At 53.3% G+C, this 16,740-nt stretch overlaps 1 protein-coding gene across 1 annotated transcript in view; it reads right to left on the bottom strand.

Annotated features, from left to right (window-relative positions):
• The window catches only part of MBTPS1 (membrane bound transcription factor peptidase, site 1), a 50,289-nt gene that overhangs the window by 10,741 nt on the left and 22,808 nt on the right, over positions 1-16,740 (bottom strand). Inside the window, exons 9-18 of the mRNA XM_059150623.1 lie at positions 15,123-15,225; positions 13,556-13,707; positions 10,601-10,762; positions 7,926-8,070; positions 4,681-4,863; positions 3,931-4,103; positions 2,639-2,754; positions 1,969-2,125; positions 1,239-1,363; positions 505-582 (exon numbers count right to left, since the gene is read on the bottom strand). Of these exons, the coding sequence (XP_059006606.1) occupies positions 505-582; positions 1,239-1,363; positions 1,969-2,125; positions 2,639-2,754; positions 3,931-4,103; positions 4,681-4,863; positions 7,926-8,070; positions 10,601-10,762; positions 13,556-13,707; positions 15,123-15,225 (1,394 nt within the window). The remainder of the gene's footprint in view (positions 1-504; positions 583-1,238; positions 1,364-1,968; positions 2,126-2,638; positions 2,755-3,930; positions 4,104-4,680; positions 4,864-7,925; positions 8,071-10,600; positions 10,763-13,555; positions 13,708-15,122; positions 15,226-16,740) is intronic.

Raw genomic sequence — 16,740 nt, 5'->3', positions numbered from 1 at the left:
ATTCTTCACACAGCTAAGAACTTTAAAACATGGTCAGCAGTTTTCTAAAATTTTAGTGATCTGGCAATCACAGAGACAGAACAATTCACAGATAGTAACAAATTTTAAGCAACTTTGAAGGTTGTTAAAAAGTCACACATATTCAACAGCTGCCCTCCTGAAAGAGTTCTATTTATCTTGCAGTGATCAGCGCCTACAACTATTCAAATTCACGATCTCTGTAGCCCCCAGAGCCACCATCCGGAAGTCCTGCCTAAAGCAGGTAGCATACAATAAGGTTTTTAAAAACACAAAACTGCTAAGAGATAGAGGATAATGAAAATGTTCTGGAAGCAGATAATAGCCGATGCCTGTACATCTCTGTGAATACGAAAGTCACAGAATTATACAACTCAAAAGAGTAAATGTGGGAAAAAAAATTTTTTTTAAAAGTCAACGTGAATTATATGCAAATAAAATGCTTATTTAAAAAAAAAGGAAAGAAACTAAAATAGCTTTCCTTACCTTGGTCTTTAAAAGTCTGTGTTATCACTATGCCATCTTCTGGAAACTTAGCGATGCTGCACCCTGACGCGTAATACACTGGGGAGAGAGCGGGACCGGAGTTAGGGAAAGGCAGGGACAGGCACGCCGTATCAACAGCTACGCGTTCGCCTCAAGTGCAGTCTTTATGTCGAACGGTTTCTCGAACATTGTTTTTAATTCTAAGAGGCTGCTGCTTCCGCCTGTTCACATTTAAATGACAGGTTTAACCCCCAATTCAAGCTGAAAAAATGCTACTAACGTGAGGTCTCGGGCTAGAATTTGGAAGTCCAGGCGTTCAGTCAGGACGAGCGGGGGTAACCGTAATGCTCAGGGTACTGTTCTAGAGATGAGTTACCAAAACTAACCCGTGGGGAAACTTCTCCAAAAGTGATTTCCTGAACAGAATTTTATAAATCAGGGACCCCTGAGGGCTTCCCCCTCCAGGAACACACGTCAGTGCGGTCAAGAACCTGACCAGTGGCACCAAGATCAGGAACGCCCGCAGACAAGACTCTCACTTGAAGAATCTGGAAAAAGTGACAGCTCTACTGCAGGTGTCCTCTTTGAAGACAATGACCCGTTCTGCCTACAGACCCCGCTTCTTCGGGAATCACACCATCCTCTCCCTCGGAAACCGTGTCTTCAGAGACATGTGGCTTATGCTCTCGCATCCTGAGATCATGGGCCCTTTTAAAGAATAAACGAAACCTTACTGTCATGGTTTGCTAAAGTAAAATCCCCTTCGTATAGGCCATCGCTGAACCCCATGTTCCAGACGGAGAGAAGTTCGTTCAGAGCAGGGACATTCGCCCCTCCGGTGTCCGGCATCCACCACTGCCTAGGGAACAAACAGGGGGCTCGGTCTGTGAGGGGTTGCAACCACTCTCCCACCACACCCACACACATCCACACACACACACTCACACACACAAACTCACACTCACTCTCGGTCTTTTCATGATGAGACTAAATGTCGCTGCCAGGATCCAGCCTGGGCACACTAAGGTTTCAGCTGAAACCCCGTCTGGGCTAGAGCGACAATGCAACATACACACTTCAGCCAGCGTACAGAGAAAACCAAAGCTAAACACACTGGACGCCACGCACCATGTGTGCACAAACACACCACTCCAGAGCCTGGACCACAAGCAGGTTTGTGAAGAGATGAGAAAGAAGTCTTTAAAGCTGAAGTCACAAACTCTGAAGAAAAAAATTCAAAATATGTTCTAATGATACCTTCATAAAACACTGGGAATCCCTGATCGATAACTAATCTACTGGGGAGCACCGCTGTGGGGGACACGGAGCCTGCTCCAGCCCAGCGTGAGCCCATCTCCGGCCACGGAAGGACCGCCTTTACACCAATCCTCTGAAGTACGTGCTGGACAGAATTTAATCCTCAAAAGGCCAAATTTCTTATCAAATACCAACTCCCATCAGTACCTTGTGTTTTCATCGTAAAACTTGACTTTCCTCATGACAGACGTGTTGTACCAATCACTGAAGACAATGAGCGAAAGGCCATTGTCCACATCCCGTCTCAGCTTGGCGACCTCCTCAGGGAAGTACTCCTCCTCGCTGTCCACCATGAGCAGAGTTCCTGAGGGACAGATTGTGGGTGGTGAGACTCTGTGCCTCTGACCCGTGGGACTCGTGGCTTCAAAAACACACTCATTTCCCTGGCGTCCGCATCTCAAGCTCCAGCTTCTAATATTTTGGTCTGAGACCCCCATACCCCTCTAAAAGGGGTTAAAAACAGAGGACAAGGGTCCAAAGCACAGTCACCTACTGTGACTCCTTCGTGTGTGACACCCAGGTACACAGGTGTCACTCGATGGAGAAGCAGCAAAATGCAGCGCTAATTTCTTTCAATTAAAATGAATACCTAAAACGCACAAATATCCTTGTCCCGAGTTTGCCAGTGTCCCCTTTCCCCAAAGGTTACCACTGTCACTGTTGGACGGGAAGGCGTGTCACTCTGCCTCAGAGGCCGCTGCAGCCTCCCCGAGGAGGCAGGCCCCCTGCCCGCCCCCTCACCGCCTCTCGCTCAGCCCGCGGTCCGTCCTTCCCCACTGGCGGGAAGGACACGGGGCCGGCGCCCGCGGCGACTCACCATACTGACTCGCGTCGAAGCACGTGAAAGGCGAGCCAAGGACTTCGACGAAGTAGCCCATGCTCCTCAAGTGCTGGTACATGTCCCTGAAGTTGGTGTGGATGTGGTCGCCGTTCCTGAAAGACAGTGCACCCTGCCCTAGATGGCCCCATCCCTGCTGGTGACGATGGCTTAGCCGGCCACACAGCTGGCTTCCCACGCCAGCCGCCTCACACCCCGCGGCTCGCCGCCAGAGGGGCCTGGGGGCTCTCGCCGGCCACACGGAGCTCAGCCTCTGCAGACCAGCGCGCTCCTGGCTGGCACGTGAAACAGGTGGTGCCAGGCAACCTCGATACGGCATGAGCTCGCACTGACCCAAGAGCTGCTCTGCCCTGAAGCGTCATGCTGGCGGCGCCAAGCATAGCGAGCCACCGCCAGACGCGGCACGGGAGCGCAGAGCCTAGTGACATTAACCGGGCAGCACCGACGTGGATCACCTCCCATCCCTCTGCCCGGAGCGCGCTCGTTTTCCCACCGTGCCCTCTCCATAAGCCCCTAGCCAAGCGTCCCATGGAAGCGCCGGGGCCTCCCCGCAGCCCTCCAGAGCCAGCTTGCCCACAGCGTGAACCGTCTTCTCTACGGCGTGACCCCTACCTTGGCCCACCAACTTCTCACCACTCCTGCTCCCCCGCCTCTGGCCCGAGCCTTCCAGAGACATCTTCACGAAGAGCCCATCACACCTGTGAGTGTCCTGCCCCCAGCTTTCAAGGCTCCCTCCTCCCCCACTTCCAGCATTAAGTCCAAACTCCAGTACTTACAGAGAGCCACCGTGGGCCTGGCGTACGGGCCATGAGGAAGCCAAGCCAGCTGCCCTGGAGGGCAGGCCAGGAGGGCCGGCCAAGGGCTGGCATGGGGCAGGGTCTGGACAGTGGAGCAGGACATAGCAGGGCGTCTGGCATGTGAACAAGTCGGGAGAGTCTGAGGCCCAGAGTGCTCAGATCCCTGCTTTTTAAGGTTACCAGGGCTGTTGCATGAGGAACGGACTTTAGGGGAAGAGTGAGACTGGCCAGGAGGCTGCCGTCCAGGCAGGCAAGGACAATGACCTGGGTGTGGACGGGGCGGGGAGCAGAGGCACAGCAGCTGGCCGGGCAGGACTCGGGACACGCTGAGAAGGCAAGACCGAGAAGGTGTGCTGACTGACCCGGCAGAGTAAGGAAAGACAGCAACTGAGGACGAGCTCGGGGGGTGCTAAGTTCGGGCTCCCCTGCTGTGGGAGGATCGGGGGATAAGCGTGGCAGCTGGCGGCTGCTTACCAGTCCAGAGGGTCATTCTTCATCCTCAGGTTATCCCTGGGGAAGTAGCCAGGTGGGTAGCGGAGGTTGTGGTACTGGTCCCAGAGAACTCTCTTGCTCCGTGGAGGAGCGGGAATTATCTTCACCTTAATCGGGAGCTTCACGGTGGAAGTCTGTTCTGCACCATTTTTCGACTGAAATAAATAACAGGCATTCAAACTGCCCCTTTTGCTCAAAAGAAACTTGTCAGGCTTTTGGGTTTAAAAAAATCACTTCTATGTATCAATTTAACGCAAATAATGTGAACACAAGCATCCCCAATGACAAATGTGGGAAGAAACACTCACATGTCACAGTTCACCCCATTAAAATCCTTCCTTTCAGAATTTAAGATGTAAGATTTAAGGCACCTTGTTTCTAAAACCTACCGGACTACACAGGTTTGGCTCCACAGCCCCTTGTAGAGCATGAGTATTTGTGCAATCATTATGAACTTGAACTCTTACACGAGATACTCTTATCTGTTGTTGCTCAGCAAGACCACAGGAGGCAGCTCTACTCACTGCTGAGTGGGCTCTGAAACTCCGGCTGCTGCACAGGCCCGGGCAGCCCCGACCACGGCCCGCAAGCCTCATCACACCCCTCAGCCGGCTTCAAATCCCAGACCCCAGGCACTCGGCCTGCACCTCCTAGCACCACCCCCCCGCTTCCTGGCAGGGGCCGGTGGAAGGTCAAGGGCAGGCCCCCCCTACCCCGCACGCACCCTCTCACCTCAGCCGGGGAAGCCACGGTGACCGTGACGTGGCCCTGCGCAACGCCCTCCCACGAAGCTGCCTTCTTGGTGACAGAGATAGAGATGGCCAAGTAGCCGGACCACGGCCATAACACGGAGGAGTATGAGAAAGCAACTTCGATGTTGTCGCCATTCTGCGGTAAGTAGGGCTGCCAGTCAGGCTGCGGAGAGAAACATGCAGAGGCTTCAGTGAGACGCTCGCCTGCAGCCTTCCGCGTCTCGGCCTCAGACCCCTGCTCCACTCAGCAGCACCAAAGGACACTTACGTTCCGATCCTAAACTACCTACAACCGGGGCAGACTAGGTAAAGTCTGGAACAGCATCTGTTAGAACAGTTTAGAAACAACTAATCGAGACAGTCTCCAATTCTAAAGAGGATTTTTTGCCAAGCTTAAAAAAAAAAAAAGACAATGGTTTGGCAAAGAACTTTTATCTGATAAAGAATGTAAATAAACAAAAACTCTCCAATTTGAGAACAATTTTCAATTATTTGTATGCTCTAAGAATCACAGCAATATATAGGAAGAAAATACTAAAATGGTGTGGATTAACGGTCCAAACTCAGACCACACAGCCAGTGGCCGGGCGGGCAGGTCTCTGCGGGACGCCCAGAGGGAGAGGGGCCTGCGACCGGGCCAAGGGGAGCATGTGAGGAGCATGTGAGGAGGCATGTGAGGAGGCATGTGAGGAGGCATCGGGAAGAAACAGAGACTCGCTCCTACAAAATGGACCCGTATTTCAAACCAACCTAAATTACTCATGTCCCTCCCAAGCCAGAGAGCAATATTCTCCCCAAGTCAGCATATTTAAAAAAAAAAAAAAATCTGAACAAGATGACAAGTGTTTGTAGGATACGGCACCACAAACATCGAGAGAGGAGAGGGATTTGTGACAAATGCTCAGGGGATCACTGGTTAACAACAGAAAAAAGTTAGTTTTTATCCATCTTTTATGACATGTATCAAATGAATTCAACAGTGAAGAGAAAAGTAAGCATCTTACAAGCATAAAAGGAATAGTAATACAAAATAAAATCGAGATTTTTGTCCTACTGTGGAGAGAAAAGTTTCTAATTTTTGAAACAAGAGAAATTATGAAAGATGAAAATTCAAGCATTAGCAAAGTGTGGAACTTGTACAAAATCCAAAAGAACTATGTAAATAACACAACCACTAGCGTCAAAGAGAAAAACACTCATCTGGGAGAAACTGTTACATATAATACAACGATGGTTAATTCTTCTAGGACAGAGAGAGGTTCAGATCGACAGAGAAGCCCTGAGTTCCAGCAGGAAGAACAGGTCACGGGAATGAAAAGCTACCTCACACAAGGGCCGTACAATCGGGGAACCAACCTGGAGAGCGCCACCTCCCAGATAAGCGGAGAAGACCTCAGAAGCAAAACACGCATTTCCTCCCCTCTGAATTTAATGTTAAAAGATGAACCACCTTCAAACAAACCAAACATCCACCAACTGATGCACACACAAACGTGGCTCAACCCCACAACAGGTATCACTCAGCTCCAAAGAGGAACGAAGCACCAACAAGCTAGGACGCAGATGAACCATGAAGACACGCTGCGCGGAAGGCCAGTCACGACGGGCCACACCAGGCGTGACCCCCTGCGTACGGGCTGTCCCGTAGGACAAGAAGCAGCTGCAGAGACAAAAGGCCCTCAGGAGCTGCCCAGGGCTGGGAGGAGGGAGAATGGGGAGCGACTGCTATCGGGGCGTTTCCTTTTCTGGCGATGAGAATGTTCAGGAATTACAGAACATCGATAGTTGTGAATATGCTAGGAGCTCCTGAATCACTTGTTTTAAAAGGCTGCATTTTATGGTATGTGGATTTTATGTCGATTTTTAACAGCCTCATGGAATTAAAATTAAGAGCTGTCCCGAACCGTGCGGACAACGGAGCCCTCTGCAGAGCGCGGGCAGGTCTGCTGACAGCAGCGTCGCAGACCCAACTCCTGGCCAGAGTTCAGTAGCATGTACCAAGGGCCACAGTAACATCCATGCTCTCTGACTTGGGATTCCAATCCAGGGAGTTTACGTTAAAAATGTACTTCAAAAGAAAAGGAAACCACGTATGCAAAGATGCTCAGTGAGACATTTACAGCCAGAAACCCCCAGCTGTCCAAGCCCCGGATGCGGGCCATTTCCCAGAGGGCCCCGGCAGCTAATGTGACACGAAGCTGTCCCAGCTGCAGCCTCTGCGTGTGGACAGATGTGACATCAAGAATTCATACTGTGAAGAAGTGTGATACGGAAACCACTGGCAAGTTTCTGAGCTCTGAGGACAATATTTCAAACCACACCCTAAGGAAGGACACTCAGATTGGTGCTCAGTGGAGATACTCCACCGACGGAGGACGAGGGCCTGAGTGTGAACAGAGTTCTGTTTTGTCTTTTATGGACAACAAAGTAGAAATCTCTTTTAACTTAATGTCTGGATGATGTAAACTTGCACTGCAAACGCCCGTGTTTGTACACTCATTGCAACTATCTTGAAAAGAACAGCTTGTTCCCTGAAGGCTAAAAGAAGGGTTTTGGATTAAAAAACAACAACAGTAGGTAAATTATGATTTAGCACTGCTCTGTAATATCAAATAGCTGTCAGCAAGCACCCCGGACTGTGTGGAGTTACATCTGACAACATAATGAGAGCGGAGAAGACGAGACTGAACTTGGGCCTTACAGAGAACAAAAACACATCCTGGAGATAAAGGCTGGAAAAGAGTACTTTGCCAACAGTGGTCACGTGAGTGTGCTGGGGGCTGAAAGTGATTTCCCTGCTCTCCTTTCCCAGTCCTTTACTATCATGATAACGCTTATGCAGAAAGTAAAAGAAAATTTACAAAAACAAGACTAAAAACAAGAACACCCCTTTCCAACCAGAGGGCCCATTCGTGCTCACTCAAGAATACAGTAATGACAGGTGGCCACTTAATTACAGGTGGGAAATCATATAATGAAGAGTCAAATAAAATTAGTCCATTCGGGAGCCAAGTTTGAGATGCCAAAGTCAAGAAGTACCAAGTTGGCTCCATCAGTTTATTCTGAGCTTATCAGTTTCAGACTCGAGAAAAGAAACCACAGCTTCCACACCCTAGCACCCAGGATAGGAGGAAACCTGCCCTGCTTTAACAGGCGAGAGAGGGAGACTAAAGCACAAAGGCTGGGCCATGTCGGAGTTCACCACAAGCCCGAGAGCAGTGTCACCTTATCTACAATCCTTCCTGTGACGCCCATGCCGTTGAGGATGGTGATGTTGACGATCGTCGGCATCCCTCCATAATAGATGGGCTGGGAGCAGTATGGCCACATGTAGGGACACTCGGTCAGATCGATGTAGCTGGGGCTCAGGCTGAAACAAAGAACACTGGGTCAGAGAAGGACAAAAAGGCACTACAGCTGCAGAAGCGCATCTGTGTGGGGACCCGAGCCCAGGACAGCTGCTCATAGGGCCGCCCTGGGCTGACACCCAAGGACCTACTTTGCAACACTCCCTACGCTCAGAAGCCACCAGGCCAGCCTGCCCAGACTGCTCGTGCGTGGCACGGTGAGCGGGAAACACCTCTTTCCTTCCACGATTCTGGAACTCTGGAGGCCCTGGCTGGCACAGAACCACCCCCAGGGAATACCCAGGACCTAGAGTCTCGAAGGATGGTACGTCACATCCATGGGGCAAAGACAGACGTTTTGGAACGGGAGCTCACAGATGGGTGGCCGTGTGGCAAAGACACAGTAAGATCCCTGTTTCACTCGGACACAAGAATAAGCTCCACACGCACCAGAGAAACTTGAGGATATAAAAGGACGCAAACACAAATTAGAAGAAAACGTGGGTGAATTCCTTGTACTTTCGTGCAGAGAAAAGCTTTCTGTGACTCAAAATCCAGGCTGGCAACACCAGCAAGAACCTAACAAATGTGACTACTGGAAAAACACACTGAACACAACAAACACTTCACGCCAAGTCAAAAAACCGACACACAGAGAGAAAGATCTGCAGTGCGTATTGCTGACAGAGGCTCGGTGACCCTGTTCTGTAAAGAAGTCTTCAAAACTGAGGAACAAAACCACACAGGAAAACAAAAAGAATAAGCAGACGCTTCCCAAGAAAGGGATAGAAATAGCCCTTCAGTACAAAGTGTGCCACCTGGCTCAGAACCAGACACGAAGGAAAGCAGCGCGGAGTGCTGCTCTGTCCCCCATCAGACTATCAGACTAGTCGCTGGTTAAGCACGGACGGCGTCCTGTAGCGGGGGTGAAGCAGGCCCGCACACGCGTGTGGCTGAGGCCTGCCACCAGGCACAACCCTTCTGCGGGGGGAGCAGGGCGGGACCTAACAAACCCCTGCACCGTCTTACCGTGGACCCGGCCACCCCGGCTCTGCCCCTCCCGAGGACAGTCCCCCCCCCCCAACCCCCCCCCCAACCCCCCCCCCCCCCCCCCCCCCCGTGCAGCCACAGTGCGCGGGCGCGGCGGCACTCCCGGCGGCAGGCTGCCATCGGCAGGCTGCCATCAGCAGGCGCCGCAAGTCATCCAAACGCCCACAGAGAAGGAAGCTGCTGAAGAGACAAGGCCCGTCCACACCACGCTGCTGCAAAGGAGAGAGCTCGGCGAGCTGACATGGAGTGATTTCCAGGATGCCGTTAAGTGAAAAAAGCAAGAAGCAAAAAAACACGTGCAGTGATGTTGTTCTTTAACGGAGGAACGTGCACGTGTATCTGCTCATTTGTGCAAAAAGAAACACAAGAAGGATAAACCCCAAACTAATGAGACTGGTACTCACACGGGGTGGGTGGGGACCGGGTGGGGAGATGGGGCAGTGGGAGCAGGAATGGGGTGGGGGGCTTCCCTGTGCACCTCTATGTGGGGGGGGGGTCCACAAAGAGACACAAACTAAAACTGGATCAAAAATGAGCAGGGGGGTGGGGGGAGGCAGCGAAGCACCAGGGAGCACCACAGAGGCATGCGTGGGAGCCGAGAAGCAAGCTGGAGACCTCGGGGCACAGCAGGGCCACGTGCCGCACAGCCAAAGAGAACGAGACACAGACCCTGCACTCCAGTCAGGACATCTGTGTTTCACGACGGATGCACCTCATGAGAGGTATCAGGTAAACTCACATCGAGAGTCAGTCTACTTACTACCCACTACGTAAGTAACCAGCACTCCCAAACGAGTCGTGGTCACGAGCGACAGCAAAAGACAGATGAGCTGCGACAGGCTGGAGGGCCTGGTAAGGCAGGGCAAGAGCACAGGCCTGGATCCCAGCCGGGTGGGCGCAGCGCACCGGGGCCCGGGCACCTGTGAGCCAAGCCTACGGCTTCATCACAGCAGTGTCGGTGCTCCCTGGCTGGTTCCACACGTTCAAGTACAGTCAGCAAAGGTGCTGGCGTCGGGGAAGCTGGGTAAAGGGTATGTGACAACAGCAACACTACCTTTGCAAATTTCTGCAAACCTAAGATTATTTTTAAAAAAAAGCTCCGGGGCGCCTTGCGTGGCTCAGTCGGTTAAGCGACCAACTCTTGATTTCAGCTCAGGTCATGCACTCAGGGTCCTAGAATCGAGCCCTACGCTGGGCTCCGTGCTTAGCAGGGAGTCTGCTTGAGGACTCTCTCCAAAATAAATCTTTAACCAAAAAAAAAAGAGTAAAAAGAAACCAAGTCAGTATCTTAAGCTACATGTGTTCCATGCAGCAAAATGTGAGCTGAACCCTGCTCTAGCTGCAGCGTCCCCATAGCAGCGGCGTCCGCCCTCCCTGAGGGTCCAGCGCAGTGTGATCAGTGTCCAGCTCCAGCCCCGAGGCCAGGATCCCACGCAGGGAGTGGGGGCCCCACCCTCAGAGCCCAGGGCGGGAGGGAGGCCAATGCAGAGGAAGCGTACCAACCTGGCCTGCGGCTTGTAGCTGTTGAGGATCTGATAGGCCCTGAGGAGATCCAGCTTGCCGTGGCCCTGCTCAAACATATTCACGCCAGGAAGCCTCCGGGCGGACGCAATGAGCGCCTGCTTCATGCTGGCCGGGTTCACCAGTTCGCGCTTCTGCACTGTGCTGGACAGAAAATCACAGATTTGCTCATTACCTCTCGGCAGAAGGAGGAAAATCGGGCTATCCCAGTGGACGTGCAGACCTGTGACCTCGGATCTGGCGTCACATCTCCTGGGGGCTGCTTCGGTCAAGCCCATGCGGGTTGAGAACGAACGTGTCATTTCTGCACCTGTCTCAGGACGACTTCTTAGCCACGTACTCAGGGAGCTTCTGCCTGTTTGTACTGAGTCTATCAGAAACACTTACTTTCCCAGCGACACGACTCAACAGACCACAGAGGCGACAGAAGGCAGAAGAGGTCAGAGCGCCTGGCTCCTGAGGGGAAGGGAAGCCGGCTGGCAGAAGAAGTGGACCAGCCGCGACAGCACCTGTAGAAGAAGGAGCGGACACCAGACGGAGCCGCAGAGGACCTCCAGGTGGGACAGGCAGGAGCCACAGGGCCAAGTGACACCCACGGCCTCTGTCTGCTGCGCCGCCTCCCGGCAGGGAAGGCCCAACAGCACGCACACCTGGGCCGCAGTCTCATCAGAACGCACCGGACAAACGAACACACGGCTCTACCTGGCCAGGAGGCCGGGGATGCGCGGATGCCATCGGCGCTGGAGAACGCCAGCACGAACACGCAGTTTCTCTATGCTCACAAATCATCAATACTAGTGTCAACCCCCCAACGTGGGGAACAAAACCCAGAAAACGAAAAAGAGAAACAGACTCTGCACAGCTCCCAAGAATCTATGAGGGCGGCTGGTCTTAGAAGGGTGCGCGGGATTTCTACTCATCCAGGTGGGCCATCCGGTGTCAGGGGAGGCCGAGGTGGTCCAGCGGGACGGAGACCTGAAGAGCTGCCAGGAGCTCGGCCGCAGCCGCACACGCCCACCCCCGCGCTGACAGGCCAGACCAAAGGCCAGGCCCAGCCTCCTCGGGAGGGCTGCCAGGCTGGAGGCGAGCAGACTCGCCTGGGCACACTTCTGAGCTGCAGAGAGACAGGAAGGTCAAAGCCTTCCATGACACCGGAAGCAGCTGTACTTAAAGAAGCTCCTGGCAACGAAAGCCTCCTCTCCTCCCCGATCGCCCGATGAGGGGAGGTCCGCTGGGCTCAGGAGTGGAGCCGAGCCTCAGTCTGGCCCGCAGTCACAGTCGGTGAGGAAGGAGCCAGGGTCTCTGTGCCCGTAAGCAACGGCATAGCTGAACCCTAGTCGAGCGTGCTCCCCACACCAAGTAGGAAAGCCTGCGTGCGCCAGGCGACTCCACGGTCTGCCGGCCCTGGCCGCCGCCTCTCCACACGGAACATGGGGTCAGGAAAACGAATGGAAGAAAAAAGACAGGGTTCTGCTCCAGAGACCACCCCAGCCAGGGTCCGCATTTTCCGGACTATGGCTCTGAACGCTAAGGGAAGAATGGGAAAAGGAAGACCAGGATAGACAGCTGCCTTTATCAAAGATTCTAATTAAAAAACAGCCCAGGTCTCAGAAGCTAAAATCAACATAAACTTACTTGCTTTAAAAAAGAACTTCAAATATAAAAACATTTACTATCATTTCCCTCTTACTTTTAAAATTAACACGGACTACATTAACTGTCCACTACACAGGTTTATGTGAGTCCAACACAAAAGCTCAACCGACACCTCACCCCAGTAGAGAGCGTTTGGGGGGAAAACACCAAACGAGCACGAACTCCAAAGACCTCTCTGTAACCTTCGGACTGAGGCACACAGCCCATCTGACTAAGTCACAGCCCGTGAGCGTCACTTCTGGCCAACTGCCTCTGAGAACATATTCCAACTTCACTCTCTGCAGAAGTAAGGGCCAGTCACCAAGCTCTGTTCCAAGCGTACGAGGGATTCGACGAGACGGACTGATAAATTACACAGAGACGGTCCGTCCCGCGGCCTGACCGCAGCTCCTCGGCTAACGGAGCACATGGAAAGGGGACTCCCTAGGGAAATGAAGAAAGGGGACTCCCTAGGGAAATGAAAGGGGACTCCCTAAGGGAAGGAAGGAAAACATCAGACTTGTTGTGCCCTGCCTGATATACACACTTGTTCGGACTTAACAACTACAGCACGAAATGGGCATGTTAAAAAAATAAAATGGAGGCACAGGGTCCATGGCGAATCCCATACCTTCCTCACTATTGCCGTGAACTATAACCCCTTCTTATTTAAAAAGCTTTATTTGAGAGACAGAAAGAGCGCACGTGTGCACACGCATGAACTGGGGGGGTGGTCAGAGGGAGGGGGAGACTCCTGGCGGAGCAGGGAGCCTGAGGACACGGGGCTCAATGCAGGACCCTGAGATCATGACCCAAGCTGAAAGCAGCCCTTAAACAACTGACTCTTTAAGGGGCCCGTGGGTGGCTCAGCTGGTTAAGCCCCTGCCCTGTGATTTCGGCTCAGGTCATCATCTCAGGGTCCTGAGAACAAGGCCCGGGTCAGGCTCTGGGCCAAGCATGGAACCTGCTTAGGATTTCCTCTTTTCTTCTCCCTCTGCCTCTCCCCCCAGCTCAAATAAATAATTTTTTTTTTTTTGAGGTATTTACCATAAACCAACTGGAACAAAAGCAGATGCTGGAACTGCGTCAGGTGCCGTGCCCTCACACAGTGCTTTCCAGCCCGAGTCAGCGAGTGCTCACACCTGCAAATCCCCCCGCACACAGGACGGGGTGGAGACGCGGAGAGAGAGGGAGGGAGCGAGGTTCCCGGCACGCTCCTCGACCCTCCTGCCTGGCTCGGGACAAGAAGGACCCAGGTCCCGGTCTGTGGGCACCACATCCTCTCTGCTGAGCGGCACTCACCTTACCAGCAAGGTGACGGCGCCGGCGACCACCGGAGAAGCCACGCTGGTCCCTGACAGGGCCCGGCAGCCCCCCTTCACACCGGAGCCCCTCACTCCAGCACCATAGGTGACGATATCGGGCTTCACACGGCCATAGCCTCCCGGGAGTTCCTACGGAGGAGAGAAGCTTGGTTTCCCCCAAAACACAGCACCGGCACGCGGCTACCGCAGTTCGGAGCAGCCACGGGTATTTCCACACGACGTAACCTTAGCCACGCACTGGTTTTATCTGAAATTCACTGCGCTAGAACTCACGCTTAAATGGCCGTGTACAAAATGAAATTATTTTGGGTGTGCTTTATAATAGCCAGTGTAAGAGTAACGCCACAAAGCGACTGAAGGTGAGTATCTAAAAGACCAAAACCTGCAGATTGCTCTAAGGAATTTATGCGTTAGAATTACATTAAAAATATCAGAAAATTAGAATTAAAAATTAAGGAAAAGTGTTTCTTTAAGGGAAAGGATGACACAACACAGCTGGAGATTTCAGTCAGTCAGTCGGTCGGTCAGTCGGTCAGTCGGTCGGGTCAGTCAGTCGGTCGGTCAGTCGGTCAGTCGGTCGGTCAGTCGGTCAGTCGGTCGGTCAGTCAGTCAGTCAGTCAGTCGGCAGAGGGGAAAGAAAACACCCAGAATGATAAACGTAACTGCACCAACAAGATTTTAACTGAGTTCTTGCCCTTTTTAAAAAAATTTTATTTAATTGACAGAGATCACAGGCAGGCAGAGAGAGGAAGGGAAGCAGGCTCCTCACTGAGCAGAGAGCGGATGTGGGGCTCGATCCCAGGACCCTGAGATCAGGACCTGGGCTGAAGGCAGAGGCTCACCCCGCTGAGCCCCCCGGCGCCCCTAGCAGAGAACTCTCTCAAATGTCCTGGAAACGGAGGCAAAACGAGAGTGACGAGCTCTTACGCTGTGTCAGAAAGAAACACGCCAGTCTGAACCGAGCAGGTATTCCCCGCTCTCAAACGTAACTAGGTGTGGGATCCAGACTCAGCGTGGGGCACCGCGTGACCAAGCAGGAACGCTGCTCGAAATGCCGCCACAAAACAAGGCCCTGGTGAATGCCAAGGACACGACCCGTGAGTCAGAGCACCGGGAGGGGCAGACAGGAGCCCCCGCGCGCCACCCGCAGGGGCAGCTCTGCTCTGGGGGTGAAGGAGGACCACTCGGCGGCACCATGAGCCCCAGGGAGCCCAAATGGTGAATGTGCTGGTGCTCCTCGAGCTAACAGGATGATCTGCAGGGCAGCAGAGCTGAGGAAGAGCTGTTCTCACTGGCCTCTCCAGCCTCCTAAGACAAGAAGTACCCTCTTCCCCAGCATGGAGGAAGAACTGCTCACCTTCACCTGGGCGCCACGATGAGACGGCAGATGTCCACGGGGCCCGATCGCTCATCCTGGTGGCCAGGCGAGCCCCCGCAGCCCCGGCCCCTCCCCAGCTCTCCTCCACAGGCACACCTACACGCACACCCACAGCTCGGCCACACACGTCCTGTGCAGCACATCCTGCTAGTGAAGAAAAGCCTACCCAGGTAGTCATTCCCCTCGAAGAGAAGCGGGCGATGTTGTCCTCAAAGTCAATGCCGCCCACTCCAATCACATCCATCTGGTCAGCAGGGTTGTTCAGTGTGCTAGAGCGAGGCACAAAAACACAAGGGAAGAGAAGTCAGTTTACATGAATAATTCAGGGGGTGCCTGGGTGGCTCCGTCGACTAAGCATGTGATTCGTGATTTCGGCTCAGGTCAGGATCGCAGGGTCCTGAGATCGAGCCCCGGGTCAGACTCTGCACTGACACAGTCAGCTCCTCTCCCGTGGCTTCTCGACCCCCACCCCTGTCTCTCTCTCATAAATAAAATCTTAAAAAAAGAAAAGAAAAATGAGTAATTCAGGTAAGGGCCAATACTCCCAGAGAAACCCAAGACGGAATTAGGTTCTCATATGTCTCCTCGTGGCTGTCCGAAGGCCACGCTCTCTGCTGCCCACACACCGGGCTAAGGCCGTTACCTCGGACGTGGAGCACCTCCTCCTTTTATCCCAAGACACTCTTCTCCCTCGTGCTTCCAGGCCCGAGTCCTCTCTCCTAACGGCAAGAGCCGTGAGCTCACGACAGTCACCTGCTCACATGCTCTCACGTCACTCACACACCGCGCCAAGGGCACGCACACCGCCCCCACGAGATCGCACACTTCTCTGGGAAGCAGCGACAGCCACACACTGGCACCTGCCACCACCGTGAAGTCAGAGTTCTCAACTGGCCTGCCTGCCTCCAGGTGGACGGAGGACCGACCCCTCCATCCTCCTCGGGACCTCTCACGGCGCAGACATAAAGAACCACGCGATTCTCCTCGATACCTCAAGTGGGCCGGATCTGCACAGGAATCACAGTGGAGCAAATCTCAACAAAAGGTTTTCATTCTAAAGACAAGAGGTTAAGATAAAACCGAACTGCTGGAAAGTACCAGTTTTAATGCGTGAAACTTCATTTCTGAACTTCACCTACTACAGCTCCATCACCCAAACCAGAACTGTGACAACTCAATAACCACAAGTGACTCATAGGGGTGGAAGGGGTTCCAGAAGCAAGACTCTAGGGCACGCGCTTTCACCCAACTATTCTGAAGCACCCGGACTCAATCCCAGCACGGCCTTCTTAGCTCAGCGGCCACCGACATGCTACCAGCGGGTTACTCAGAGGCCCCAACGGGGATTTTTTTATTGGTTTGTGATAATAACAAAGTCCAAGTGTACCAAGAGTGTAGGATGCCGAGGGGGGCTGGCAGGCGGGGCATCCGTGGGGATGCGAGCATTACTTTCAGAGGCACGGGCAGTGCCCCGCCTGTGACAGACGACAGCTCTCTGAGCACAGCCCCGTCCTCCGCCGAGCGCACCCTGACGCCCAAGCAGGAAAGCATCATGGTGCGGGCTGGGCCGTTCCCAGCATGAGCCCCGTGTGGCTGCACAAGCAGACACGTGAGTCCGATGCAGGGCCCTTTCCAGAATGTTCCTCTGACACACGGAAAATGCACAACTCTTGGCTTGAAGAGTATGACAGCCCACAGAAGTCACAGAATTTCAGAAGAGTGACCAGCGTGGGGCAGAGCAGTCAGATGGCATGTGCAGGGCTGGCTAGAGGGGTGCGGACAGA

This window comes from Mustela lutreola, chromosome 16 (genome assembly GCF_030435805.1).
Source record: "Mustela lutreola isolate mMusLut2 chromosome 16, mMusLut2.pri, whole genome shotgun sequence".
Taxonomy (NCBI): Eukaryota; Metazoa; Chordata; class Mammalia; order Carnivora; family Mustelidae; genus Mustela; species Mustela lutreola.
Note: the sequence above shows the minus strand (reverse complement) of the source record. Positions and strands in the feature narration are given on the sequence as shown.